General features: G+C 43.4%; 2 protein-coding genes and 1 long non-coding RNA gene across 13 annotated transcripts in view; 1 reads left to right on the plus strand and 2 right to left on the minus strand.

Moving 5' to 3' along the window:
* Positions 1-359: 359 nt before the first annotated feature.
* LOC116357432 (uncharacterized) lies at positions 360-6,742 on the minus strand. The gene is made up of 4 exons (XR_004205410.1): positions 5,540-6,742; positions 4,046-4,256; positions 2,824-2,921; positions 360-2,400 (listed from the first exon to the last, which is right to left on the minus strand). It is a non-coding gene; the product is annotated as an uncharacterized LOC116357432 (long non-coding RNA).
* Positions 6,743-8,318: 1,576 nt separating this feature from the next.
* LOC109889431 (serine/arginine-rich splicing factor 2) lies at positions 8,319-13,951 on the minus strand. Of its 5 annotated transcripts, none has more exons than XR_004205498.1 (4): positions 12,536-13,088; positions 9,852-11,023; positions 9,430-9,526; positions 8,319-8,851 (listed from the first exon to the last, which is right to left on the minus strand). XR_004205498.1 is itself a non-coding variant. In XM_020480853.2 (3 exons), the coding sequence occupies exons 1-2, from the start codon at positions 12,895-12,897 to the stop codon at positions 10,750-10,752; spliced, it is 636 nt and encodes a 211-aa protein (XP_020336442.1). In that variant the 5' UTR covers positions 12,898-13,951; the 3' UTR covers positions 8,319-9,526; positions 10,717-10,749. The 5 variants fall into 5 exon arrangements, 1 of the variants encoding a protein (XP_020336442.1); XR_002255287.2 differs by having other exon boundaries at positions 10,717-11,023; positions 12,536-13,087; XR_004205496.1 differs by having other exon boundaries at positions 8,319-9,526.
* LOC109889429 (E3 ubiquitin ligase RNF157) overlaps positions 13,611-25,659 on the plus strand; it is a 33,784-nt gene continuing 21,735 nt past the window's right edge. For 3 of the 7 annotated variants that reach the window (XM_031805176.1, XM_031805173.1, XM_031805175.1), the window contains exons 1-4: positions 14,122-14,233; positions 16,836-16,954; positions 24,874-24,962; positions 25,464-25,613. In XM_031805176.1, coding sequence (XP_031661036.1) covers positions 14,146-14,233; positions 16,836-16,954; positions 24,874-24,962; positions 25,464-25,613 — 446 coding nt within the window. In that variant the 5' untranslated portion in view covers positions 14,122-14,145. Of the gene's footprint in view, positions 14,234-16,835; positions 16,955-24,873; positions 24,963-25,463; positions 25,614-25,659 lie in introns of all 7 variants that reach the window. The other 4 variants (XM_031805169.1, XM_031805171.1, XM_031805172.1 and 1 more) reach the window with 4 other exon arrangements.

The raw sequence follows: 25,659 nt of genomic DNA on the forward strand, positions 1-25,659 counted from the left end.
AACTCTACCTAGATGTACATGTTACCTCAATTACTTCGACACCGGTACCCCCTGTATATAGCCCCATTGTTGGTTAAGGGCTTGTAAGTAAGCATTTCACTGTTGTATTCGGCGCATGTGACAATTTTTTATTTATTTGATCATTTACAAGCGAAGCATGTGTTTAGTGAGTCCGCCAGATCAGAGGTAGTAGGGATGACCAGGGACGTTCTCTTGATAAGAGTGTGAATCAGACAATATTCCTGTCCTGCTAAGCATTCAAAATGTAATGAGTGCTTTTGGGTGTCAGGGAAAATGTATGGAATAAAAAGTACATCATTTTCTTTAGGAATGTAGTGAAGTAAAAGTTGTCAAAAATATAAATTTTTATTTATTTTTTATTTTACCTTTATTTAACCAGGTAGGCAAGTTGAGAACAAGTTCTCATTTACAATTGCGACCTGGCCAAGATAAAGCAAAGCAGTTCGACAGATAAAACGACACAGAGTTACACATGGAGTAAAAACAAACATACAGTCAATAATGCAGTATAAACAAGTCTATATACAATGTGAGCAAATGAGGTGAGAAGGGAGGTAAAGGCAAAAAAAAAGATACCCCCAAAAAACGACTTAAGTACAAATACTTTGTAAGTATTAAATACTTTACACCACTAATAAATAAATGCATAGGCATGTGACATGTAAAGACATTTTAGAAGAAACATTTCAAATCCCAAAAGCGTTAGCAATACATTTAATGTGTAAGCTCAATAAAGCCTTACTGTAGATGAGTCTTATTGTCTTTGGAGAAGATGTTGCACAATCCTTCATGGAATGGATGGCTGATGTCCCACATAGCCTGGTTCCTCTCTAGGTTTCTTCCTAGGTTTTGGCCTTTCTAGGGAGTTTTTCCTAGCCACCGTGCTTCTACACCTGCATTGCTTGCTGTTTGGGGTTTTAGGCTGGGTTTCTGTACAGCACTTTGAGATATCAGCTGATGTACGAAGGGCTATATCAATAAATTTGATTTGATTTGATTTGATGTCATCGCCTTACCTGTTGCTTCTTCAAAAACTGTTCCAAACTCAGTGTAAAAAGCACGCAGTATGAATGCAGTAAGTATGCAACTCTGCACAGCTTTGATTTCTGTCTGTAAACGAAAAGGTCTCTACAAATAAAATCTATTATTGATTATTATTATTATTATTATTACAGACATTTAGTCAGATTACATTGCCAGCCACACACTTGCACACACAGGGGAGACGACAAAATCCAGAATTGACACAACGATGACGCCATTACTTGTATCAAATACACAGTGCTTATTGCTTTGAATGGTATATAAAAGTAATAAACAGCAGAAGCCGTGTTGGAGTATCTAATGTACATGTTTGTGTTCGCACCAATGATGTGTTTGTTCAAACAGAGGTGTCTAGAGGGAAAGGGTGCTCCATGGGAAAGGGTGCTCCATGAGAAAGGGTGCTCCATGAGAAAGGGTGCTCCATGAGAAAGGGTGCTCCATGGGAAAGGGTGCTCCATGGGAAAGGGTGCTCCATGAGAAAGGGTGCTCCATGGCAAAGGGTGCTCCATGGGAACGGGTGCTCCATGGCAAAGGGTGCTCCATGAGAAAGGGTGCTCCATGGCAAAGGGTGCTCCATGGGAACGGGTGCTCCATGGGAAAGGGTGCTCTATGGGAACGGGTGCTCCATGGGAACGGGTGCTCCATGGAAAGGGTGCTCCATGGGAAAGGGTGCTCCATGGGAAAGGGTGCTCCATGGGAAAGGGTGCTCCATGGGAAAGGGTGCTCCATGGCAAAGGGTGCTCCATGGGAAAGGGTGCTCCATGGCAAAGGGTGCTCCATGGGAAAGGATGCTCCATGGGAACGGGTGCTCCATGGGAAAGGGTGAGGAGAGATAGCAATGGACGAGATAAGGATACGGCCGAGGCAAGGCAGGGAATAGCTGAAAGGAGAAAGATCTGTTCAGATAAGAGTTTGATGTGAGGCTTGCTGAAACTGTTGGCTTTCATGGGTGTGTACGATGTAAGAACCTCGTATTTTATCAGACCAATCAAATCAGTCAGGCCCAACTATCCAAAGCCTGATTTGCCATCACCTCAGAATCTTTAGAGAAGAGTATGTGCCTCAAAACAGAGTGGACCTTTGAAACAACACCCCCTTTGAAACCCAGTGGACCATGTGAATGCACCTTAATCTTGATTGTGAGCTTTATGTGGGATTAACATAGAGTAGAGTTTGGGGAAAGTAGAGTTAGACGTAGTACAGTCGACTGTGAGTAGACTAGGGGTTTAGATGGAGTAGAGTTGCTCCTCCACGTCTCCCTCTGACACCTCCCCAAACGTCTCCTGGTTCTCCTTCAGCAGCTGGAAGATGGCTGACAGCTGCTCCCATTGCACCCTGGGAAAAACACAAAGGTTTACAAATCTGAGTGTCCACTCTGCTGCCCTCACCTGGCCAAGGAAAAAGATAAAACACATTGGGACAGGCTGGTTTATAAACATCAAGTCTAGTCTACATTCATGCACAGATGATTAACGACAACTGGTTCATGAAAAAAAAGTGCAGAACCTAGGTCAGCAAAGCTAGATGATGGTGCAGCCTAGACAGAAAAAGCTATACGGACACTACTTACCTGTAACCTGACATTTAATTTCAGAATTAGTTAAATTTGGTTATGTTTTAGATTTTGGTTATTTGTTTTTCAGGTCAGCAGTATATTTATAGTCTCTCCCAACTCAGCCAAGCGCAGCATGGAGAAACACAAAACAGTGAATATGGTGTGAGTAAAATGGCCACTGAAATCATATGTTCATACTTTACCATGCTTTTATTACAACGCCCGCCCGCCCGTCCGTCCGTCTGTCTGTCTGTCTGTCTGATCGGCTTACAGAGAGGTAAAGTCAGTGGTGAACTCTACCCTGCAGAAATAGAGATCAGGATACAGATGTTACAGACAGACACCAGGCCTGGTTGAGTCTCTGAATCCAGATGTTACAGACAGACACCAGGCCTGGTTGAGTCTCTGAATCCAGATGTTACAGACAGACACCAGGCCTGGTTGAGTCTCTGAATACAGATGTTACAGACAGACACCAGGCCTGGTTGAGTCTCTGAATCCAGATGTTACAGACAGACACCAGGCCTGGTTGAGTCTCTGAATACAGATGTTACAGACAGACACCAGGCCTGGTTGAGTCTCTGAATACAGATGTTACAGACAGACACCGGGCCTGGGTTAAGCAGGAGTAAAATTAAGCTGCCCTCCAACACTGATCCAAGGTCTGATTTGTGTTTCTCCCTCAACTCGTTGGGGGGTTTCCTCCTCTTTCTTTCTTTCACCTTGTTTTTCGGAGCCTTGGTCAGTCCTAATTCCCCAGTGGTGCCGTGGATAGAAGTAGCTGCTAGGCAAAATCACCTCACAGAGACAACACTCACTGACACTTGGAGAAAGGGAGAGGGGTTGTAAGGTAGCAGAGGACACTGGACAGGAGAGGATTATAGTGAGTTGGAAAGACTATTTACAATGGCCGTGTCTGAAATCTGTCTTGTCTACTACATTCGAAATCTACATACTGTGTACTAATCATACTACATAGTATTTAGAACATACTTTTTTAGTAAAAATGTATGCAGTAAGCAACAAAGATGAACATTCTAAGCTCATTCATACTGAGAAGGCGTCATGTAATGCAAAATGGCGCTTGTTCCACGCCGCATTCACTATTTGGATAATTAGCTGTTGTCAAACGCATGTGGGTCTCAAAAGACTATCGTCTTCCTCAACAGTGTGCTGCAAATTCTACGAGATGAAAAGCTGAAATTAGTATGACATCCTGGCCTTAACTACATTTTCTAAATCTCACATCCGATAAAACATATTTTGGCATACCCAAAAAGCCTACTATTTAGAACACAAGTATGGGTATTTGGACATGGCCAGTTACTGCTGGTAAGCAGTGGCACTTAAATAAGGGGAAAGGAGAGGAGACTAGGAGAGGAAGCCACGTCAGAGTATTGAGATGCTTCCCAGTCCAGTACAGACCGCTGTTCCTCCTCCAGCTCCTCATCTTCTCCATCTGGCTGGTCCGCTGCATCCTGGGGGCGTATTTCATGGGCGCACATTCTACGTCCACTTCTTCCATATCTGCTAAGAGAAAAGACCACCCCTCAGGGAAATGTAGGTGACCAAAGTATCTTCCTGGAATGTCCACCGGCGCTGAGGCGTGGTTTGAGTTCCAGCACTGTTGGCCAGACTGTCAGAGATGAAGAGAGAGAGGAAGAGAGACAGAGAGAGAGAGAGAGAGATGGAAGGAGAAAGTGAGGTTGAGAAACATTGGACTCAGGGCCGGCTCCAGGCACAAGCAGCATAAGTGGTCTCTAAGGACCCCCGACCTTATGGCTTGGTTTTTGCACTGTATCAACCATGGGACCTTATATAGACAGGTGTGTGTGCATTTCCAAATCATGTCCAATCAATGGAATTTACCACAAGTGGACTCCAATCAAGTTGTAGAAACATCTCAAGGATGATCAATGGAAACAGGATGCATCTGAGCTCAATTCCGAGTCTCATAGCAAAGGGTCTGATGTAAATAATGTATCTATGTATCTATTTTTTTGTTGTTGTTGCTAAAATAAAATAAAAAATAACAGTTTTCGCTTTGTTATGTTTTTTTGTTGTTGTGTAGATCGAGGAGGAAAACATTTGTTAAATCCAATTTAGAATAAGGTTGTAACGTAACAAAATGTGGGAAAAGGGAAGGGGTCTGAATACTTTCTGAAGGCGCTGTATGTTGTGCTGCTGCAGGGATTTCATGCCAATCAAAGCTTGTTATGTAAATCAATTATATAGCTCATGTTTTTGACTTCTCCCTTTATCTGCTAGGTGCTGATCTAGCACTCGACTGTCTGTCTGACCAAGTCTCCTCTACTCCTCACTATTTATCTTCTCCCCCCATTGCTTTACCTCTTTATCCCACTCTCTCTCAGAAGGCTACTGACCTGACACCTGACTCTCCCCTTGTGTCACCTTGACACTCCCAAAGGCATAGGTCCGCTCCCTTTCTCTTTCCCTCCCTCCAAGGTGCTGACTGACACCTTAGTGTTTCTTCTCAGTGTCTACGGTGATGGTTTAGTCAGTCAGACTCAGTGGACTGGACTGCCACCCACCGTGCACTTCAGAAAATCATGATGCAAGTAGCTTGTAGGCTACTAGCAGCATGGGCATGGCTAATTCAATTAGAGGTGCGGCTCTTGTAGCCTATCTGTGTGATCGTGCTTCTACACCTGCATTGCTTTCTGTTTGGGGTTTTAGGCTGGGTTTCTGTATAACACTTCGTGATATCAGCTGATGTAAGAAGGGATTTTTGATTGATCATGTAAATTAGTTGGATGTGCAGCAAATATTTTCACCTTGGTCATGCGCATTATGTGCAATACCTTCCGGACCAAGGTGAGAAACTGTGTATTCTGATACATCAATAATGTTACAATTAAACATAATAGGATAGGCTACTCATACAGAACATTATATTACCATAATGCCAGATTTCACCATTTGCTCGTGCACGGCAGCTTGGATCCCCTCCTTCCAAACTGTCCTTCTGTCCGCTGCCACCGGATCCGTTATCTTCCCCACGAATCGGCATTCACTGTCCTCCTCCGGTTTGTCCGCAGAGGTTAGCCCTGCTACTGTCCCCTGTTTCTCCGTAAGATTTACCGACGGTCCTGATTTAACTAATCCAGTTTTCACCTCATCGCTCCCTCCTCCCCTGAGTGATCTGCTTTGGATGCTGCAAAGCCAGAGGACGAGTCAGCAGCAGAGTATCGTTGTTACTGAACAATGAGGTCACCAGAGTAGTAGCAAGAAACGTAAAGAGAATAGGCAATATAAAACTAAATTCCATTGTTGCTGACAGAAAGTGTGTAGAATATTCGAGTCAGCAAAAGATGATCTGCTTATCATATTGTCTTTTATTTTTGTCTGTAGGCTCTACCGCTTAGCCTATACCGGAGAAATAGCGTTAAATTAGCCTTTCCCCGGTATTCTCACTCATGTGGTAGTCAGTCCCAGCTTGCCTCCCCGCGTCCGGAATGCTTTGTTGCTGTAATATTACCGATAACCGTGTCCACTAGTGTAGCTCGGAGAATGTATGGTGCTTTCAAGTCAACTGGTAACTGGTAGAAAACGTGGTCAAATCAAGACGTCAGTGATCTTCTTTGGACGACTGTTCAAAACGATTTTACCGAGTCGGAGCTATTTTCCCCGAGTTTCCAGTTGTTATGGACGCAATGAAGACGGGATGCATCTGAATTCTCCGTTTTTTTGAACGCGACAAAGGTTTTAGGAAAGAAAAGGTGCTTTGACCACGGTGACACGCATGGAAAGGAAACGTAATGTCCGTAATCGATGCAGTGCACAGGTCTATGGTCCGTTACAGTGAACCGCCAAAAGCGGTGAGAGGAGCGCACCTCTCAAACGGTCAGTGCTATCCGGTGTCCTTGGGACGTCCCTACACTAAAACCCTCACCTTAACCTCTACCTTTAAACGTTTTAAATGTCCACTTCAAAAGGTTACAGGACTTCCCAATGATCCCGGATAGCACTGACCCTTCTCAAATCTAACAATCTTCACAGCACAACCATGTCGTTAACAAGCATTGGAGTGGCACACACCCAATGACAAGAGTGTGCAAAGCTGTCAAGGCAACGAACGGGTGGCTACTTTGAAGAATCTCAAATATAAAATATTTTAATTTGTTTATCAATACCCCATAATGCATGATTCCATGTGTTATTTCATAGTTTAAGTTCTCACTAGTATTCTACAATGCAGAAAATAGTTTTAAAAAATAAAGAAAATCCCTTGGATGAGAAGGTGTATCCAAACTTTTGACTGGTACTGTACATCTCTTTTCCATTAAATATGTGTTCAAATTTTTTAACTTGTTTTCATTAGGAAGGCATATATTTAAATGTCATTTTACTCTGCAAGTCGGTCCAACGCTCTAACCACTAGGCTACCTGCCGCAGATGAAGTGTTATCAAAAGCACTCTTAACTAGGTTAAATCATGACGTCAATCTTCAGGTCACAAAGTTGGAGCTCAAGAAAGATTCTGAATTCTGACTGCTCCCCCCCCTCCCAGTTCCCATGAACGCACTGAAGTCAGAGATTCTCTAAGTTCCCAGTTGTTTTGAACGTGGCAATAAGTGGTTAGCTGATGTTAAATACCTATCCAGGCGTTGTACGATCCGGTAGTCGTCAGCAATGCCTGGGCTGAGGAACGCATCCATGACGTGGTTAGCCGTTACATAAAATACCCAAGGAGGTGCACGTTTTATCTTTTGCCCTAACACCACACAGCTGAGATCTGTTAGGCGTCAGTAACGTCTGGGCAGCGGAACACGCCCAAATGCTTTAGTAAGCTTGACCCTAGCAGCACCAAAACACAGGGACCTAGTATTGGGTGACCATTACATTGCAAGCTTCTCACTTACACGTTGCCCTTTCAGCATGGCATACTTTTGACTGAGAAAATGGCCTATGGGTATAGAGCAGAGGTATTCAAATTTTACCAAGGTCCGGAACCTGCTCATTTTCTGTTCTACATGATAATTCATTGCACCCACCTAGTGTGCCAGGGTGAAAGCACTGGATTATAAAGGAATGGCACTAACTGAGATCCAGATCGGTTTGAGTCAAGGGCTATGCAGTGGTTCTCAAACCTCTCCTCATAAACCCAAGATGTTTCAGTTATGTTGTAGCCCTGAATGAGCTTACCTGGCTCACCTATTCAAGAGCTTGATAATGAGTTGACAAGTAAAATCGTGTGTGCTAGCGCTGGAATAGCTCAAACACAGAACGGATGGAGGTCCCACAGGAAAGGTTTGAGAACCACTCGTATAGAGGAAGCACTGTGTCAAGAACTGGCTTGTGCACAGTAAAGGAATGGGTCTCACATTGTCTTTTGGGTACATAAGAGGTCTGTAGACCTATAGACTTTGTGTTTAATGGAAGATGAGCAAAGAGGAGAGCCGATGTCCATATTAAAGCAGACACATACTTGGTAAATATGGCCATCAGCTTCATTCAAGGTGTAGTAATACAATCATTGACTAAATAATATTACAAACACTGTTTTTTCATTTTCAGAAGTGTTGAATTGATAAAATTGTAGTATGCTGTAACAACTCATGAGGAATCTAGTTTGACAATCACTTAATGGGTATTTATTGGCTAGCGATGTGAAGGAGCCATTACCGATGGGCTCAAGGACTGTTAGGGCAGATCTTGTAACAAAATAGTGAATCAAATTAACCACAAATGTTTATTAGCATTCACCTAAAGCAGGTACAAGAAATCTTGCGAGGGTACACAAAACCCAGACCATCAAACCCTCCCCTATCGAGCCTTTTCCATCAACAATGTACAACCAGCTCACAACAGAGGGACTAAACCACAGTTGGAGGGGGGTTTGGGATAGGCTGGTGGAACAAGCTTGATCGAACAAACGTTAAACGCAGCGATCAGGCTAGTTCCACCAGGCTAGGGTTGGGAGAGAGAGAATGGGAAAAAGGAGTGTATTTGTACATCAGGAATGGGAAGAGACCATATGAGAACAACACAGGGGGAGAGATGGCGTGATCAGATCTACCACCAGACTCTTACAAACCAGAACAAGGCAAATGGCAGCAGTAGCACCAAGACGAGCGCCGGGCGACAACTGCACCGGGCACTCACAGGGTACCGCAACACCCCCGCCAGCCACTGCACTGCCACCTCACCATCAGCACTGCATCGCACCTTAACAGCTAACCAGCAATACTCAACTGCTACACAACTGCGCCTAATGCACAAAAGATAACAAGAGAGGAGGGTTAGAATTCACAGGAAAGCAAACTTAGAACAGACAAACGGCAAGAAAAAAAATGATCTAGTAGACATACGTTAGGCAAAAAACAAACACTGCTAGGCAGGTTAACCAATTACATAACACGTGACATTTGATACAATAGTGGCTTATTATTGTTCCTTCTCACTTCCCTCTACATGTTACTGCGTTTGCTTAGAAAATAATGAAAAATATTTAGGGGCTATTCACTCTCCCTTTGATAAAATCAACTCTGCAACAAAAACAAAACACTGTTAACTCAAAACCCAGAATCTGTCTGTAGAGAATAAAAGACTACTAAATACAGAGGAAAGCTGTAGCTACTTCACCATAAAATGTTTTATTAACCAGATCAAATCAAAATGCAACAAACCAGCACTAACAATAAGACAAAATCCAGTATTCACCTCACAAAACCATTAAACGTGTCCTCTACTCTAGTCATGGTAGTTACATCGCCTTGGTAATTATATAGTAGAGTCTTTCTGGGCAACTGAAACCAAATAAATCATTTTAGACCAAGTCACAATAACCTTTTGGTCAGTATTCTGTGGGGCATAGAGGGGTGTCCACTGGCAGACTTATGATCTGGTTGGCGTCCGCAGAGAAGAAGTCTCCATCGTATCTCACCTGGAAAGAAAAGACAAGCTGTGTTGGTGGCGGTCAAATGATACGCTGCTAGTTTGAGAACAGTTTGATTGTCTAGTTGTGTCAATCTAAAGTCAAATGTACAGATCGACCATTCCATCGAGGACTTGTCGGTGTGTTTTTAAAATGACGATTTAACATGTCAATTGTCCATGTTACTGGTACAGAACTGACCCGTTCCCTTGTGGGCAGGAAGCTCTTAACAGCGTCAGTCGTCTTCACACTCCAAGGGCCCCCAACCCAAAGCTACCTCTCAATATCACAATAGTTTGCTTATTTTTACTCAGGCATTTATTGGACAACAAACCTTGGGGTCCTCCCTCCTTCACCAGTGAGACCACAGACACAGCGGTACAGCCAGCAGAATTCTGTCTGTGGTCCTGTGAAAGTTCCGTACCTCACCACCACCTCACACCTCACCAACTGACAGCACGGACCATGCGTCGCCATTGACGACCTGCTCCATAGCAACCGCCATCGCACCCACCAACTCAGCAACAGGCAGGTCACATGGGCGGGTCGCGTCACACCACACTAACTGCTCTCACACTGCCATCTCTGCCACACCCCCACCTCTCTGTTTGACAAGAGGACCGCAGCTTGGAGGAGAGAATTCCACATTTAGGTAAACGAATGTTTGATTTTAGCACCCCGCCATAAATATAGCATCTCAAAAATAATAGGCCCATTTTATAAATATTGTAAACCATTTTTGCCTACTTTACTTCTGACCTTCCATGTAGATAAAATCCTAATGTTGGCTGATGTGTCAGTTTGGTTGGATGTAAAACATTGGTAGACACCCACACACTTGAATAAAAGCATTCAAGTGTACAGATATCCAGATTTATTTCCGGACTTGACTTTTGTACCCTGCAACTGCATGTTACGTGATGTGTGCACTACTTTCTGAACTGGTTCTAAAACCTAGTTTACAATCGTAGTTTCCCCTGCAACAACCCAGGGTCAGGATTCTGCAGTCGTGACTGGTACGTTGCAACGCTGGTGACTAAACAAGACTAAAGTGTCACACTCAATATCAGACTGTCAAGGCTGCAGAACACTGTCCAACTGCATTTGAATCTAAACCTACTCTGTAGTCTCTCCTACACGAACCAAACTATCCTTACAGATATGTGATGGTCACACCCCTTCTCCCCTTCCTTGTGTACCGTTTTAATGGCTCCGGGTTGGAGCTGTTGTTACTAAGAGTCGGTTCCGGTGTCCTCGGGGGACTTGGGCCTGCTCTTGGACCGCGACCTGGATTTGGAGCCTCTGTTGGAAGCCGGGCTGCGGGAGCGGGACCTGGAAGCACCACGGGACCTCGATCGAGATGGGGACTTGCTCTTGCGGGGGGTGCGGGACTTGGAACGGGATCTAGAGTCGGAACGAGACCGGGAGCGGCTGTAGTCACGGCCACGGGAACGGCTCCTGCTCCGGGAACGACTGCGTCTGCGCCGACGGGGGCTGGCCGAACGACTGAGGGGGAAGAGGAGAAACATGGAGAAGTCTTTAACCCAGAGAAATGAACAGCAACGCGGGTTAAACAAGTCCCTGTCCTTTTGCTAGACTAATTGGAGATTTGCAACTCACAAACGCAACTGAAAACATGGTACCTAGCTCTCTACAAAAAGTTAACAAACGACTTCGCCAGACAAAAACCCGTGCAAATGCTTAACTTGCCCGGCGAAGTAGTTTGTTTACTTTTTGTAGAGAGCTAGGCACCATGTTTTCAGTTGCGTTTGTGAGTTGCAAATCTCCAATTAGCTTAGGTTTAAAGTAGCAGTCCAGTGAAAAAAAATTGCAATTTCAAAAACTCCTACCCAAATAACGTGGACTCATCCTATAGTTTTATTTGTGGCCAACTCATAAAAAAAAATCTAAAACCCCACCTCAAAATTTTATCTCGTTTGAGATGGCAATTTCCCCAGAGGATGATGTCATCCTGAGGATTAGTTTACCAATCAGCGGTCTACTTGCATTCATATTTTTAACAGCGGTATATGCCCACATTATTCGGTTGGGGTACACCCACACCACTTCAACACAGGAAAGTTACTTTAACATACCGCCCAACTTCAGTTAAAAAGCAGTTCTCAGCTGTTAGCAGCCAATAGCCAGGTAACGGCACACAAGCGGCACACCGTGCGTCTACACCTGCATTTGCTTGCTGTTTGTGGTTTTAGGAAGGACTTTATAAATATATTTGATTTTAAATTTCAGCAACAACAACAAAAAAACAGGTCGAAATGTATTGTTTACGAGGTTTAATGCTTAATGAAATAATTTGGTAATGACTCAAATTGCAATCATCCTATTTTAATTGCCAGTAAGAAACTGCTAGCCATTGGCTTCTAACAGCAGAGAACTGGTAGCTAAATAACAAGCACCAACAGGGCCGATCGCCCTCTAGCGGCGAAAGTAAGAACAGCCGAAATTGCAGTCAGGATTTTTTTTTACGTTTTGGAGACTGACGTTACGTAACTCAAAATAAACTTAGCACAGTATGTAAATGATAAGTGCAGGAGATTACAAAATGTATAAAAATGCTGGAAGTGAATGCTGTAATTAAACAATTAACTATGCAAAAGAGAAAAACCCGGCTCAAATAAATGCCATCTCTAATAACACTGTTGTGTTCAGTGATTTAAGCAAATAAACGCATGGGCCACTCATTTAAGTTTTACGGAACTTAATTACCATTCTTTTTTAAGGAAAATTACTTTAAATATTTCATAGAAATGTGGAAACACGACTAAGTTTAATTATATTCTCTGAAAATATCTTATTATAATGATTCATGAAGATGTTAATCACTAGGGTTAATATTTTAATAAGATAATTCAATCAGAAACATTTGTAATTTTGGGTATAGAATTTTGTCAACAAAAGATTATGCTTTGACTGAACTTGGCCAGTTACGTCATCGTTGCTGTAGTTTTCAACAATGGCTAGTTGCGATGTTTTATTCAAACTGAACCAATAACTTACCTCCTGCTCCTGCGACCATAGCCTCCGTGCCTCCTTGGAGGTCCACCGCCGCCTCGGCGCCCGAAGTGAGAGTCTGGTGGACGGCCATAGCGCGCCATCTGGACTCGCAGTTCCCGCCCGTCAAGCAAGGCCCCGTCCATGGCGTCCATCGCGTCTTCAGCGTCGCGGTTATCGTGGAACCGCACGAAAGCGAACCCGCGACTCTCCTTGGTGTACCGATCGCGGGGGATGTACACGTCTCCCACCCGGCCGTACTTCTCGAAAACTCGTCGTAGTGTCTCAGGAGAAGTTCGGTAGGTGAGATTGTCCACTTTGAGCGAGGTCATACCCTCGACATCGGGCGGGGGCCTTCCGTAGCTCATCTTTGCTCCTCAATGTGAAACAGCCAGACGATTACAAATCGAAAACAGACTATTCAGGACTTGTTTTCCGATTAAAATAGTTATTTTTGGTAAAATTCGATGTTGTTTTGCCGATTTCCAGGCCTACCTCACACACGTTCTCTCAACTCCTTGCACGTGAAATGGCGGCGCCAGAGCTTCCTTGTTTTGCGTGGGCGGGTTCAGAACTCCTCCCGGTGCCCTACAGTGCCCCATAGAGGACTGGAGTAGTACAACAGTTAACGCTCTCTGATCATGTCAAGGTGGAAATAGCAACATTGTTCAAGTGTATTTTACGCCTGCTACATTAGGTTATACAAAAGCATACCGTTTGCACATTATAGGCTGCAACGCTGTAGCTATCTAGCCTACGTGGTATGTTATCAGTTTCTCATATTATTTTATCACTGTTCAGTTCAGATACAAGCCTATACTTGCCAAATTGCCTATCAATAATGATGCGTGTAGCCTAAATTGATTGTCTATTTCTGTCCAAATTTCAAAGACACATTTAATTTTATATATATAATTACGCAGCTCTGCATGTCGTTGTAACAGTCACTATACATTGCATTATTAAGCCATCATCTGCTGCAGCATTGCAGTGATTCGTTCCCACATTTGGGGAAGGTCACGTTATAGCGAACCGGGAGCTGCCTGCCTGCTGATATTGTACTGCGCAAAACCCATAGTCCGGATTTGTGCCTGACGTCATGGGTAGCCACCATTAGATTCGTTCTTTGACAATTGGAGCACGGAGAGTCCAAGCAAAGATAGCCATCAGCATCCCCGCACGGCCTTACAAACGGGAGAGAACAAACAGAAAAGATGTCGAGTGGACCGTTATACGGCGCTACATAGGGAGATACCTCGTTTTCCTCCTCAAAGCGGCCCCCGAAAAGCGCTGCAGTGGAGAGGAGAATGCGTCGCTAAGTGAAAGGATACATAGCTTTGCTGTTAAAGGGACGCAGTTGTTGCTTTTCTGCCTCTAAACAAACAGTGACAGTCCCACGGGGCTTTGGATAAAGCAGCAATAACAACAACTAATCCCCAGAACGAGCACAACAACTAGGCTACGGCTGCTAACGGCAGGGAACCAAGGACATAAACCAATAATAACAATGGAAACGGCAGCAGGAACTGGTTTAAGTTAAAGACAATAGAGATTTTTGAGAATAGCGAATATTTTCTTGGTATGTACGTTAATTTTTGCTTTTATTTTCTGTGGAAATGGGAGCTTTGACCAGCAGACAAAATGCAGGAGTGGAAGAGGTCGATATACCGTCCAACTCGGTGTACCGCTATCCACCGAAATCTGGTAAGTGGTGCCTGTGCCTCATTGGCGACAGCACACTCATGAATAGGAGCGAACCTAGCCTGGAAACGCCACATTGAATTCTATGTCAGGCATAAATGACTTTATCAGGATAGTTTCCTGCCATGAGCTGTACAAGCCAGAATGTTGAATATAATTATATTTTAAAGGCCCTTTGCAGTCAAAAACATGATTTTCCCCGTGTTTTATATATATTTCCATAATGAGGTAGGAATAATACTGTGAAATTGTGAACATGATGATATACCTTTTTTTGTGTAAGAGGTGTTTGAAAATACCGCCTTAAAATTTCAACCTTTTTTGGTGGGATGGAGTTTTGGCCTTCCATGCTTATAATCACCATGTGTTAAATTCACTAATAGACCAATAAGAAAGAGAGTTCCAAACCTCTCTGCCAATCATATCTCATTTTCAGTTTTCCCCTCTCAGACCACTCCCCAAATTCTTGCTTGAGAAATTGCTCTTGCTAAGAAGCTATTTTTGTTTGTTTTTGACCATTTTAGTTGAGAAGTTACTTAATTGTTACCCAGACAATATTTGATATTAAAGTGTCCACTTACATTTTTCAAATGACCGATTTTAAAATCAGTTTATTTATGGCCCTGTAAATCGAACCCTGCCATTATGCTAGGTATAAGATACAACATGAGTGGTAACGGATGTGTGTGTGGAGGAGGGTTGATATCCAAGGACACAGAGACAGCCAGTGTAACCAGACTCCCTGTCTGCCATTCTACTGCGTCTGAATCTCTGGCCGTAGATTATGTAGAGGAGTATGTCTGGCTGCAGGTCCTTAGATTATGTAGAGGAGTATGTCTGGCTGCAGGTCCTTAGATTATGTAGAGGAGTATGTCTGGCTGCAGGTCCTTAGATTATGTAGAGGAGTATGTCTGGCTGCAGGTCCTTAGATTATGTAGAGGAGTATGTCTGGCTGCAGGTCCTTAGATTATGTAGAGGAGTATGTCTGGCTGCAGGTCCTTAGATTATGTCTCCCTTTGTCTCTGGTTATGTCCAAAAATGGCACCCTCCTTAACTGTGCTACTTCTGACCAGGGCCCATCGTTCACTATGGGTATAGGGTACCATTCCAGACTCAAACCCTGTTTCTGCAAAGGGAAGGATCACTGCCGCTACCTCGCTCTCCAACCAAGGTGCATAAATTTAAGCGCAAACTGAAGAAGAGAGGCTATTCAGCAACACTTGGAGGACAATGAAATTAAGTAAATAAACATCTTTATTGCTAATACCCATCCTCCCAAATGATCTGCATTCAGTTTGGATTCTCATAGGCATACTTTCACCCAGTGGTGCAAATTTGGTTTTAGAAGTGTGGGGGGGACATCATTTTTATAATATTTTTTTAAAATCCAGCTGGATAAACACTCCAAAACAGTTTACCCGACCGCTTGGGGGCATCAACATGGTCCTAAAGCACACCGTTGCCTCGTTTTGTATCACATTCCAATGATAAAACTGTGATGGGGGGGGACATGTCCCCTCGTTCCCAGTGAAAGTTGCGCCCCTGCGTTCACTTATCCAGTCATAACAGATCAGTCATTGCAGTTAAGAAGAGAGAATCTTTTTTTTTTTTATAAGACTGTGTTAGCATGCTGAGCTAAAGGGTATGAATTAGCCTAGGGAGCTAACACAAGCCTTAAGGTGTGAGGCAAGGTGGCTCATCACTTGAGCGTTGTTCACTGAACCACTTCCATCACCGTTGTTGAGTGGCTATGGCCTGGCCTGGGATCTCTACTTGGATTGCTCAGCCTCAGCTTCGTGTGTGTGTCTGTGCAGAAATACACACAGTGGGCATTCAAGGGCAGTTGATAGGCTTTACAATCCCTACAGCTGATTATAATTTGAATGGTATCTGGCTGTCTGCGTTTCTATGACCCATACATTCTAATTATTTTTCCACCAGGCAGTGTCACAAAAAAGGCATTTTGTTCCTGATCAGAATCATCTATTTATTGTTTACCTTTATTTAACTAGGCAAGTCAGTTAAGAACAAATTCTTATTTTCAATGATGGCCTAGGAACAGTGGGTTAACTGCCTGTTCAGGGGCAGAACGACAGATTTGTACCTTGTCAGCTCGGGGGTTTGAACTTACTAACCTTTCAATTACTAGTCCAACACTCTAACCACTAGGCTACCCTGCTGCCCCAATTTCTGAGTTGAAAAACACAAAGTGCTTTTACAAGCACTGCTTGTGGGGTGGAAACAGCCGGAACAGCTACGTTGATTCAGACCAGCCAACCCTAGTCTGCTGTTTACCAGACATGACTTTACTGTGTAACCACAGATCTAGGATCAGTTACATTGCCACAAACCGTAATTTAGCAAATAGGGGGATAAAGACATTTCTGATATAAAATCAGTGCTTAGAGGCAATGTCTACTGTACCTATTCCCTATCTGTTTCTCCCCCTATTGGCTAAGATTAGAACCAGGGTTGGAACACCTTGTCCTAGCTCAGTGAGCTCCTTTAACTGTCCTCTGTTCAAGTAAAAGGGGAGAAACCTATTTGGGCTATAGTGTCTGTATTGGGATCAGGTTTGCTCACTCCCTCTTCTTGTTCCCCACAGGAAGCTACTTTGCCAACCACTTCATCATGGGCGGGGAGAAGTTTGACTCCACCCACCCCGAGGGATACCTGTTCGGAGAGAACACCGACCTCAACTTCCTGGGAATCAGACCAGTGGCGGTACTGATTCTCATACTAAGCTACACTACACTAAACCAGGGTTCAAATATGATGTACTATTTAAGGTATTTAAATTACTTTCAAAGACATTTGGAAGTAAGTATTCAGATATTTTTTATTTTAAAAGGCAAGTTGTTGAATATTGGAATGTATTTAGAAATACACTTGGCAAGCATTTGAAAATACTCACATACACTCCCATTACATCTTTCTCTCTCTGTGTCTTGCTCTCTCTACATTTTAGTCATTTAGTTGAAGCTTTTATCCAGAGTGACTTACAGTAAGTAGTGAGTGCATACATTTTTGTATTGGTCTCCCATGAGAATCAAACCCACAACCCTGGCATTGCAAGCACCATGCTCTACCAACTGAGCTACACAGGATATCTCTCTGTTGCTCTGTCTCTCTCAAATTCCGTTATATAAGTCATCCTGCCCTCTCTAAGCAGATGGCAATGTAGAGCCACATCTCTCTTCCCCACTCACTACATCTCTCTCCTCTCTCCCGGAGTTGTTAACTGTGATCTGCAGCACAGGTCTAGTGTATTTCAGATGAAATTGACCCCTACTCTGGATTTGTACAGCTGTGTGTGTGTGTGCGTGCGACTGGAAGTACACAAGCCTGTGATGTTGGGGATTTAGACAGCAGCTTACTGCAGTAATTATGGTTGGAAAAGGAGAGTATATTACTGGAAACTTTTGAAGTTTACCAGTAAACTACCAGAATTCAATCTATCTTTCAAGGATTTGAAGTAATCTCACAAGACATGTAGTGGCCCTTTTGGGTATTTTAGATAATCACAGGTGTCTGTAATTATCTCTGGCCCTCTGTGTGACCTTATCACGTGTCAATTATATCACACCATTAAATAAGATGATTTAAAAATAAACAAATAGTATGACAAAGTTTTAAAGCATTATCTTGAATATAAACCACAAAGTTAATGAATACCATTGGTGTTTAATATGAGCATTTCAGCATAATATCCTTTTTTAGGCACTTATTTATTTGACTAAAACAATATGTATTTGTTATCAATGTTTTGTGGTCAAACTGGTGGCAGTTGTGAAGAAAAGTCAATAATTGGAGGAGTTGAAGAGTTAATTGAAAATAATGCCGTTGTTGATTAGATGTTTTTGTTCATTAATTAGGCTATTAGCTCTTGAACCATATGGTCTATCTACTAGAAAGTCATGGAAAATATGGACATACAGTTGAAGTCTGAAGTTTACATACACCTTAGCCAAATGTATTTAAACTCAGTTTTTCACAGTTCCTGACATTTAATCCTAGTAAAAATTCCCTTTCAGTTAGGATCACCACTTTATTTTAAGAATGTGAAATGTCAGAATAATAGTAGAGAGAATGATTTATTTAAGCTTTTATTTCTTTCATCACATTCCCAGTGGGTCAGAAGTTTACATACACTCAATTAGTATTTTGTTTAACTTTGGTCAAACGTTTCGGGTAGCCTTCCACAAGCTACCCACAATAAGTTGGGTAATTTTGGCCCATTCCTTCTGACAGAGGTTTGTAGGCCTCCTTACTCATAATATATATATATATATATATGTATGTGTGTGTGTGTGTGTGTTTATATAGCACTCACATCCGTAGCCATGAAGTGCTTTGAAAGGTTGGTAATGACTCACATCAACACCATTATCCCAGAAACCCTAGACCCACTCCAATTTGCATACCGCCCAAATAGATCAACAGATGATGCAATCTCTATTGCACTCCACACTGCCTTTTTCCACCTGGACAAAAGGAACACTTATGTGAGAATGCTATTCATTGACTACAGCTCAGCATTCAACACCATAGTGCCCTCAAAGCTCATTACTAAGCTAAGGATCCTAGGACTAAACACCTCCCTCTGCAACTGGATCCTGGACTTCCTGACGGGCCGACACCCAGGTGGTGAGGGTAGGTAACAACACATCTGCCACGCTGATCCTCAACACTGGAGCGCCCCAGGGGTGCATGCTCAGTTCCCTCCTGTACTCCCTTTTCACCCACGACTGCATGGCCTGGCACGACTCCAACACCATCATTAAGTTTGCAGACGACACAATAGTGGTAGGCCTGATCACCGACAATGACGAGACAGCCTATAGGGTGGAGGTCAGAGACCTGGCCGGGTGGTTCCAGAATAACAACCTATCCCTCAACGTAACCAAGACAAAGGAGATGATTGTGGACTACAGGAAAAGGAGGACCGAGCACGCCCCCATTCTCATCGCTGGGGCTGTTGTGGAGCAGGTTGAGAGCTTCAAGTTCCTTTGTATCAACAACAAACTATAATGGTTCAAACACACCTAGACAGTCGTGAAGAGGGCACGACAAAGCCTATTTCCCCTCAGGAAACTAAAAAGATTTGGCACGGGTCCTGAGATCCTCAAAAGGTTCTACAGCTGCAACATCGAGAGCATCCTGACTGGTTGCATCACTGCCTGGTATGGCAATTGCTTGGCCTCTGACCGCAAGGCACTACAGAGGGTAGTGCGTACGGCCCAGTATATCACTGGGGCTCAGCTACCTGCCTTCCAGGACCTCTACATCAGGCGTTGTCTGAGGAAGGCCCTAAACATTTTCAAAGACCCCAGCCACCCCAGTCATAGACTGTTCTTTCTACTATCACATGGCAAGCGGTACCGGAGTGCCAAGTCTAGGACAAAAAGGCTTCTCAACAGTTTTTACCCCCAAGCCAAAAGAGTCCTGAACAGGTAATCAAATGGCTACCTGGACTATTTGCATTGTGTGCCCTACCCCAACCCCAACCCCCCCTATAACCCCACTTTTACGCTGCTGCTACTCTCTGTTTATCATATATGCATAGTCACTTTAACTATACATTAATGTACAGTCGTGGCCAAAAGTTTTGAGAATCACACAAATATTAATTTCCACGAAGTTTGCTGCTTCATTGTGATATTTTTGTCAGATGTTACTATGGAATATTGAAGTATAATTACAAGCGTTTCATAAGTGTCAAAGGCTTTTATTGACAATTACATCAAGTTGATGCAAAGAGTCAATATTTGCAGTGTTGACCCTTCTTTTTCAAGACCTCTGCAATCTGCCCTGGCATGCTGTCAATTAACTTCTGGGCCACATCCTGACTGATGGCAGCCCATTCTTGCATAATAAATGCTTGGAGTTTGTCAGAATTTGTGTGTTTTTGTTTGTCCACCCGCCTCTTGAGAAATGACCACAAGTTCTCAATGGGATTAAGGTCTGGGGAGTTTCCTGGCCTTGGACCCAAAATATTGATGTTTTGTTCCCCGAGCCACTTAGTTATCACTTTCTCCTTATGGCAAGGTGCTCCATCATGCTGGAAAAGGCATTGTTCGTCACCAAACTGTTCCTGGATGGTTGGGAGAAGTTGCTCTCGGAGGATGTGTTGGTACCATTCTTTATTCATGGCTGTGTTCTTAGGCAAGATTGAGTGAGCCCACTCCCTTGGCAGAGAAGCAACCCCACACATGAATGGTCTCAGGATGCTTTATTGTTGGCATGACACAGGACTTATGGTAGCGCTCAACTTGTCTTCTCCGGACAAGCTTTTTTCCGGATGCCCCAAACAATCGGAAAGGAGATTCATCAGAGAAAATGACTTTACCCCAGTCCTCAGCAGTCTAATCCCTATACCTTTTGCAGAATATCAATCTGTCCCTGATGTTTTTCCTGGAGAGAAGTGGTTTCTTTGCTGCCCTTCTTGACACCAGGCCATCCTCCAAAAGTCTTTGCCTCACTGTGCGTTCAGATGCACTCACACCTGCCTGCTGCCATTCCTGAGCAAGCTCTGTACTGGTGGTGCTCCGATCCCGCAGCTGAATCAACTAGGAGATTCAGGAGACAGGAGACAGTCATGGAGACAGTCCTGGCTCTTGCTGGACTTTCTTGGATGCCCTGAAGCCTTCTTCACAACAATTGAACCACTCTCCTTGAAGTTCTTGATGATCTGATAAATGGTTGATTTTAGGTGCAATCATACTGGCAGCAATATCCTTGCCTCTGAAGCACTTTTTGTGCAATGCAATGGTGACGGCACGTGTTTCCTTGCAAGTAACCATGGTTGACAGAGAAAGAACAATGATACCAAGCACCACCCTCCTTTTGAAGCTTCCAGTCTGTTATTCAAACTCAATCAGCATGACAGAGTGATCTCCAGTCTTGTCATCGTCAACACTCACACCTGTGTTAATGATAGAATCACTGACATAATGTCAGCTGGTCCTTTTGTGGCAGGGCTGAAATGCAGTGGAATGTTTTGGGGGGGATTCAGTTCATTTGCATGGCAAAGAGGGACTTTGCAATTAATTGCAATTCATCTGATCACTCTTCATAACATACTGGAGTATACGCAAATTGCCATCATACAAACTGAGGCAGCAGACTTAGTGAAAATTTATATTTGTGTCATTCTCAAAACTTTTGGCCACGACTTTACATACTACCTCAATTGGCCCGACCAACCAGTGCTCCCGCACATTGGCTAACCGGGCTATCTGCATTGTGTCCCACCACCCGGCAACCCCTCTTTTACGCTACTGCTACTCTCTGTTCATCATATATGCATAGTCACTTTAACCATATCTACATGCTACCTCAATCAGCCTGACTAACCGGTGTCTGTATATAGCCTTTCTACTGTATATAGCCTGTCTTTTTACTGTTGTTTTATTTCTTTACTTACCTATTGTTCACCTAACACCATTTTTGAACTATTGGTTAGAGCCTGTAAGTAAGCATTTCACTGTAAGGTCTACACTTGATGTATTCGGCACACGTGACAAACTTTGATTTGATTTGAAGGTCCTTTGCTGTTGTCCTGGGATTGATTTGCAATTTTCCCACCAAAGTAGGTTCATCTCTAGGAGACAGAACGCATCTCCTTCCTGAGCTGTATGACAGCTGCGTGGTCCCATGGTGTTTATACTTGCGTACTATTGTTTGTACAGATGAACGTGGTACCTTCAGGCGTTTGGACATTGCTCCCAAGGATCAACCAGACTTGTGGAGGTCTACAATTCTTTTTCTGAGGTCTTGGCTGATTACATTTGATTTTCCAATGATGTAAAGCAAAGCTGCACTGAGTTTGAAGGTAGGCCTTGAAATATATCCATAGCTAAACCACCAATTGACTCAAATGATGTCAATTAGCCTATCAAAGCTTCTAAAGCCATGACATTTTTTTGAATTTTCCAAGCTGTTTAAAGGCACAGTCAACTTAGTGTATGTACATTTCTGACCCACTGGAATTGTGATACTGTGAATTATAAGTGAAACAATCTTTCTGTAAACAATTGTTGGAATAATTACTTGTGTCAAGCACAAAGTAGATGTCCTAACCGACTTGCCAAAACTATAGTTTGTTAACAAGAAATTTGTGGAGTGGTTGAAAAACAAGTTTTAATGACTCCAACCTAAGTGTATGTAAACATCTGACTTCAACTGTACATAAAAAATTAGTACTATATATTCATACTTTAAAAAAAGTTATTGAAGTATAAATTACCAAATTTATAATAGATTGTCACACATTTTCTGATAATTACTGAAGATTCCGGTAACTTTGGTAGATTACTGGTAGCTTTGCAAACCTACCTGTAAAACAGAGTCACATTAAGACTATAGAGAGAAAGAGGTGTGTGTGTGTGTGTGTGTGTGTGTGTGTGTGCGCGCGCGCGTGTGTGTGTGTGTGCTTGCATGTTCAGATCTCATAGCAGAACTCTGCTGGAGTGTGTTTTTTTTATGTGTCGGTATTCCGTATTTTAACAGCAGGACCCTTTCCTGGAAACCACACACACACACACACACCTCCCCCCAGAAGAGCGGTGTAGAGGTATCCAACCACATCCTCCCTCCCTACTGGATGGCATGTTCCATAGAGGTTCTTCTATACACATTTTACAGTACATTCAGTCATTTAGCAGACACTTATCCAGAATGACTTACAAAAAGTGCATTCGTCTAAAATAAGTAAACAACCGCAGATCAAGGTCACTAAACCTGTTTTCTAAAATGGCACGTTATCAGCCTGACCGTGCCAGGATGAATAAAGAAGTATAAACCACACCTTCAACATAATGCATTTGAGATAGTTTAATGCAGGAAAGGTTACAAGGTATGAATGTAGAATAATGTTATTCAGAATGAATTTGAGCTCGGAATGAGGTTGGATGATTGTTAGATGGTTGTAGAATGGAAGAGTCTTGAAAGGTGCCGTCAGAGATGGTGTTGTAAGACGAAGAGGAAAACTTGATGATTTAAGTGATGGTTCGGGATGGTTGAGGCATCGTGATGGTTCGGGATGGTTGATGGCTCAGGATGTTTGGTGGCGCTTAATGGTTGGTGCAGGTTGGTGGAGGTTGATGGTTGGTGGAGGTTGATGGTTGGTGGAGGTTGATGGTTGGTGGAGGTTGATGGTTGGTGGAGGTTGATGGTTGGTGGAGGTTGATGGTTGGTGGAGGTTGATGGTTGGTGGAGGTTGGTGGAGGTTGATGGTTGGTGGAGGTTGATGGTTGGTGGAGGATGATGGTTGGTGGAGGATGATGGTTGGTGGAGGATGATGGTTGGTGGAGGATGATGGTTGGTGGAGGATGATGGTTGGTGGAGGATGATGGTTGGTGGAGGATGATGGTTGGTGGAGGATGATGGTTGGTGGAGGATGATGGTTGGTGGAGGATGATGGTTGGTGGTTGGTGGAGGATGATGGTTGGTGGAGGATGATGGTTGGTGGTTGGTGGAGGATGATGGTTGGTGGAGGATGATGGTTGATGGTTGGTGGAGGATGATGGTTGGTGGAGGATGATGGTTGGTGGAGGATGATGGTTGATGGTTGGTGGAGGATGATGGTTGGTGGAGGATGATGTTTGGTGGAGATTGATGTTTGGTGGAGGATGATGGTTGATTGTTGGTGGAGGATGATGTTTGGTGGAGCTTAATGGTTGGTGGAGGATGATGGTTGGTGGAGGATGATGGTTGGTGGAGGATGATGGTTGGTGGTTGGTGGAGGATGATGGTTGGTTGGTGGAGGATGATGGTTGATGGTTGTGGAGGATGATGGTTGGTCGAGGATGATGGTTGATGGTTGGTGGAGGATGATGGTTGATTGTTGGTGGAGGATGATGTTTGGTGTAGCTTAATGGTTGGTGGAGGATGATGGTTGGTGGAGGATGATGTTTGGTGGAGATTGATGGTTGGTGGAGGTTGATGGTTGATGGTTGGTGGAGGTTGATGGTTGATTGTTGGTGGAGGATGATGTTTGGTGGAGCTTAATGGTTGGTGGAGGATGATGGTTGGGGAGGATGTTGCTTGGTCGTCGCATGGATCGGGAAGGGGAGATGACTGAGTGTTGGGGTGGGAGTCCTGGTGGTCTCTGCTTCTCAGCACAGAGTTAATCCCCCTTATGGCCCCTGAAAAACAAGGAGAAGGGAGGAGACGGGTGGTGGAGGGATGAGAAATACAACAACAGATTAGGATAACAGGATCTGGATACTATAGACGCAGCCGTTCACTGGTGAGGAGATTGATTGTTGAGAGAGGAGGAGATTTCATTTGTTACAGGTGTCGTCTTTCCTCCCAAACTTGAGTTACTTTACACAAACATCATAATGTCAGTTAAATAGTTAAGCATTGGACATTTTGTATTTTTGACCCACTCAACTCTCTTCTTACACAGACAGCAACAAAAACACAGTACACCGGGGAAAGACGCTCAGATTGTGCAAAGTCCAGTAATAAAAGTGGGGAAAGGAAATGTATCTATTGTTTTAAGTGGGTGAAGTATCCAGGACAATGCTTTGCACTAACCCACCTAATTCAACTGATCAAGGGCTTGGTGATTAGTTGATCAGATCATGTGACACCTTTGTCATTGATGTGACCTTTTGTGATTGGTTCCTTTACAGTTTCCCTATGCGGCCCCGCCTCCTCAGGAGCCAGTAAAGACGCTACGAAGCCTTATAAACATCCGTAAAGATACACTAAGGCTCGTACGGTGAGTATCTCACACACAATTTACTTCTAGTTTATATCCCCTTCATTATTATTTTACTTATGCTTACAGATGTAAGATCTTAAATGCATTACCCTTTTGTTACTGAGAATTTTACTGCACAGTAGGAAATGCAAACTTGTAGTGTGTTTGAGGTTTAAAAGGCTTCTAAAGTTTGTAATTTCCACTTTTAAAATGTTAGACTTGATTTTCTCAACGGAAAATGTATCAACCCCTACAAAAAAAGATCCATTAATTATAATCCACATAATAATTCAGGATTCTTTACGTCCTGTCTCAAACCGTCTCAAATTAAAATCCTACATCTGTAGTCTGTTTTATTGCACTAGTCCAACATCTCAACTTCTCCCCCCCAGAACCAAATAGCTGGCCGGAGGCTTTCACAAGCTTTGGTTGTGGGTTGCCGAGTTTACTCCCTATACTGTAATTACATTATTGGAACGGTGTGTAGGTGACGTTACCTGTGTTTCTGCATGCTGGCAGGTGTAGTGAGGACCTGAAACTGCCAGGGGAGGACGTGGCAGCGAAAAGCAAAGCCTGTTACAACATAGAGTTCACCTTCGACGCTGACACACAGGTGGCCATCACCATCTACTATCAAGCTATAGAGGAGTTCCACAACGGAGTGCCTATGTAAGTGTGTGTGTGTGTGTGTGTACACATGTTTATCTCTCCTAAC

The sequence above is a fragment of the Oncorhynchus kisutch genome, linkage group LG25, assembly GCF_002021735.2.
Source record: "Oncorhynchus kisutch isolate 150728-3 linkage group LG25, Okis_V2, whole genome shotgun sequence".
NCBI classification, from domain to species: Eukaryota; Metazoa; Chordata; class Actinopteri; order Salmoniformes; family Salmonidae; genus Oncorhynchus; species Oncorhynchus kisutch.

What these genes read in the sequence shown, in the direction of transcription:
- LOC109889431 (XM_020480853.2), bottom strand. Translation starts at nt 12,897, where the DNA reads ATGAGCTACGGAAGGCCCCCGCCCGATGTCGAGGGTATGACCTCGCTC. An exon ending in TATGGTCGCAGGAGCAGGAG is followed by an intron (nt 11,024 to 12,535) that starts GTAAGTTATTGG and finishes CTTCCCCCTCAG; the next exon opens with TCGTTCGGCCAGCCCCCGTC.